This window comes from Sinocyclocheilus anshuiensis, unplaced genomic scaffold, assembly GCF_001515605.1.
Source record: "Sinocyclocheilus anshuiensis isolate Anshui unplaced genomic scaffold, SAMN03320099.WGS_v1.1 scaffold587, whole genome shotgun sequence".
NCBI classification, from domain to species: domain Eukaryota; kingdom Metazoa; phylum Chordata; class Actinopteri; order Cypriniformes; family Cyprinidae; genus Sinocyclocheilus; species Sinocyclocheilus anshuiensis.
The window spans coordinates 380570-384428 of NW_015552579.1; the positions used below are offsets into that span (position 1 = coordinate 380570).

At 30.3% G+C, this 3859-nt stretch overlaps 1 protein-coding gene across 2 annotated transcripts; it reads left to right on the plus strand.

Moving 5' to 3' along the window:
- The first annotated feature begins 612 nt into the window (after positions 1-612).
- LOC107665235 (T-cell surface glycoprotein CD8 alpha chain) lies at positions 613-2560 on the plus strand. Of its 2 annotated transcripts, XM_016456035.1 has the most exons (5): positions 613-683; positions 1261-1566; positions 2120-2145; positions 2178-2221; positions 2345-2375. In XM_016456035.1, exons 1-4 carry the CDS (start codon positions 635-637, stop codon positions 2205-2207), a joined length of 411 nt encoding a protein of 136 aa, XP_016311521.1. In that variant the 5' UTR covers positions 613-634; the 3' UTR covers positions 2208-2221; positions 2345-2375. The 2 variants fall into 2 exon arrangements, with proteins under 2 accessions (XP_016311521.1, XP_016311520.1); XM_016456034.1 differs by having other exon boundaries at positions 2120-2221; positions 2345-2560.
- The last annotated feature ends 1299 nt before the right edge of the window (positions 2561-3859 follow it).

The following is a 3859-nucleotide window of genomic DNA, read 5'->3' on the forward strand; positions in this document are numbered from 1 at the left end:
ATAGATAGATAGATAGATAGATAGATAGATAGATAGATAGATAGATAGATAGATAGATAGATAGATAGATAGATAGATAGATAGATAGATAGATAGATAGATAGATAGATAGATAGATAGATAGATAGATAGATAGATAGATAGTATCTATCTATCTATGCGTCTGTTTTCTATGCATTTATACAGAAATTGTTTTTCAAATAGATCTATTCACAGGATTTTAACTAATTTAGGCAGAAAAGTAGAGAAATGATAAGAAATAAACCTTATCCTTACTTGATCTAAGTGGTATACTTTTATGTACACTAAAATTTGATTTGTATTTCTACATTTTGATGAATGTATGTGGACCGCTTGTCCATCAAGCAGTCATTTAATTTTCTTTATTCATGTTTAATTTTTTTTTCCTGGACCATTTTTGATTTTCCATATTTTATAAAAGGTTTATGTATTTTAGTAGCAAAAAGTATACATTTCAACATTTAATCTCTTAAGTACAATTTCTCAGTTGAAAACCATGAAAATGAAAGTCAGGGTTTGGGAGGGGCAGACGGGGAGATTTTTTTTCATCCTTTTAGTTGTTTTGTTCCTGGTGTTATAGAAGAACTGAATGTCTGTGCTGAGAATTGAAAACATGAATCAAATATGCATTGGATTTTTTGTGATTTTGTCCCTCTTCAATGGTAAGTAGAACATTTTCTTGTATATAATATATATTGCGGTTACATGATAGGAAATATTTTAGGAATGAGTGTGTGAGATTGACAGATCGCTTGCGATCATTTGAACAGAGCAAATCAAATACAAATCAAATAATGACTCAAATTTTGCCTAGAAGTTAATATTTGTAAAAAAAAAAATATATACAGCCAATTTACAGTCATTTTATTGTGGGTTTTATTTCTGTAAAATAATACTTTTTTAAATTAAACTTTTAGCTATTTTTTTAACATAGAAATGGAATGGAAGTTATGATACAGTACATAAATTATGATATATATATATATATATATATATTCCTATTGGTATGTTTAAATGTATGAAGAGCTAAGTTTCAGTGAATTCTATAGTAAAACAAGTTAATTCTATTTCTGCATCACTGAGTGCAGAAGAATTCAGTTCAGACTTGTATGACTTTTGAACAACCCACATGAATAAAATAATTTTAGTTTTTTATTTAAATCTGTTCTAGATTATGTTGGTTCTCACATGGATTAAAGTCTTGTTTTACTTCATCTAAAACTTTTGCTTTGTCTATAGGGGACTTTGCAAATACCATCTACCGAAAAGGAGAGGAGGTACCAGTCAATTGTGACCCCAAACCCGGCGTCATTACATTCTGGTTTCAAATAAACAGAAGTGGTGCAAAGTATCTGTTCACTGTTAAAAGCACAGATGTAAAGGGTAATGTTAATCAGACAAAATACAAAGTGAACAAAAGTGGTAAGGTTAGTTTAGCTATTCAGTCTTTCGATAAAAAGACAGACAGTGGTTTCTACACCTGCGCAGCCATGAACAACAATAAACTCATCTTTGGAGAGCTGACTGAAATTAATGGAGAACCAGGTGAGAAAATGCTTTTTCTAAACATTATGATGAATTGAATTATTTTGCTTAGTGATCACATCTGCATTTGTCTGCAGACTCTTCAAAAGAGTCATGTAAAATATACTGCCAAAAATATTCTTTATTGAGTTTTTTCCACAGTTTTTCATATATAACACACATAAAACAAGAAATTTAATTGAGAAGCAAAATTACACACAATAATAATTTGTTTTCATTAATCATTTAATGGGAATGTGTCTTGAATTAAGTTATTTTTTGTTACCTCATTGACAAATTGATTGGTTTTGTTGCGAGCATAGATTTCACAAAAACGAAAAGAGAAGAAAAACAGTAAGGTTTATGTTTAAAACAATGCTAATGGAGTACAGAGTTTAAACTTTAAGATATATTCTCTGAAAACAATCCTTAGTATATTACAATGTTTGATTCTCAAATTGATCTTGTTTTAAAGTTGTTTAGACATTTTCACTGAAAATGTAAAAAAAAAAAAAAAAGAATATAGAGGATCATATTTGTGTCCATAATCCTTTTGCTTATATCTTTGTTATAGATCCAACAACACCACCTCCAAAGATTGCTCCATTATCAACGAAATTTGCTCCAACACCACCGATGGCTACGACAAAATCACAGTGTAAATGTTCAGGACAAGGTTTGTTTGACTATATATTTATATACATAGCATATATGTATACATCATAGGTATATATACTGTATATATATATATATGTGTGTGTGTGTGTGTGTGTGTGTGTGGACGTGTTTATGTTCACAGTCAAGCCCAGCATTAACTGTGCGATTTGGATATTGTCATCTCTGGCCTCTGGTTGTGTTCTTCTCCTCATTCTGCTGATCATCACAATTTTTTATTGCAACCGTAAGTCACATCCACCTTTAAATCATGCATACTGCAATAGATAATGGTCATTTTTAACTGCACATTTTTTGAAAAATTGATAATGGACCAATATGTTTTGGAACAAATAAGCAATTGCACACAATTACTCTTAGTTGAATTTATGTCTTGAACACAGTCAATTAAATAAAATCCACAATTATATAGTGTCACAGGAATCATAAATGTGCAAATTCCATTTGCAATAGTAACTGTACAATTTCAATACTACACGATTATTTATTTCAGAACAATTAAACTATTCCTAAAGGCAAACACACAAGCAAATATGTGGACTGATTTATAAGAATAAGCTATATATTACCTAGATTTTATACATTATATTATTAATAAGAACATACCTGGAGTAGAGAGCACCTATAGGTGGCATTTTGAAAATGTGAAATACTAAACAAATGAAAAAGGGGTTTGGTCATTAACCGAGCCCCATGGGAGGACTCTAATTTAATTTTACATTTAAATATTTCCATATATAATATGTGACACTGGAGCACAAAACCAGTCTTAAGTCGCTGGGGTATATTTGTAGCAATAGCCAAAAATACATTGTATGGGTCAAAATGATCGATTTTACTTTTATGCCAAAAATCATTAGGATATTTAGTCATGTTTAATCATGATCCATGAAGATATTTAGTAAATTTCCTACCGTAAATATATGAAAACTTAATTTTTGATTAGTAATATGCATTGCTAAGAACTTCATTTGGACAATTTTAAAGGCGATTTTCTCAATATATAGATTTTTGTTTTTTTTTCTTGCACAGAGTCATTAATGCAGTACATTTTCTGTTCCACAATCTCAATTTCTCATTTTCAGACCTGCTGGCCATGCAAAACTGCCCAACAACCACTTCTAGCTCCAGTATAGACACAGGAAAGTCCAGTACTGGTTAATGATATCTTTGATTCAATTTCTTCCCACTAAGCCAATTTAAAAGCAGTTTCTTCCTTTATGATTATTCAGACTGTACAGCCTTAAATCTTAATCTTTTAATCTTTCACACTGAAAACGTTCAAAACATCACTATTTATTTTCCAGTGAGTTTAGACGATTTTTAAAGTCATTATGTCTTTGTATCGGTTAGGGTTACATTTAATACTATGACAGTGGGGTTTTTTTTTTATTATTTTAATCTGTTCCTAGTGAAATGTTTTGTGTTTGCTTCAATGTAGGCTAATTAAATGTTAATTTAATTAAATGATGATTTAAAGTGATGTCAAAAATGACCACAAAAGCATTTTAAGCTTTAAATTACATCATGTTCAGTGTCACGTTGCATAACTGTAATCGGTTTAAAAGAGAAATCTGCCATCTGCTGGCTGTCAGTGATATGAAGCACATCAGATCAGTCTCATAGATTATTGTGCTGA

Coding starts and splice junctions, on each gene's coding strand:
- LOC107665235 (XM_016456034.1), top strand. CDS start 635: ATGAATCAAATATGCATTGGATTTTTTGTGATTTTGTCCCTCTTCAAT. Junction 684..1,260: donor GATTTTGTCCCTCTTCAATG/GTAAGTAGAACA, acceptor CTTTGTCTATAG/GGGACTTTGCAAATACCATC. Junction 1,567..2,119: donor TGAAATTAATGGAGAACCAG/GTGAGAAAATGC, acceptor TCTTTGTTATAG/ATCCAACAACACCACCTCCA.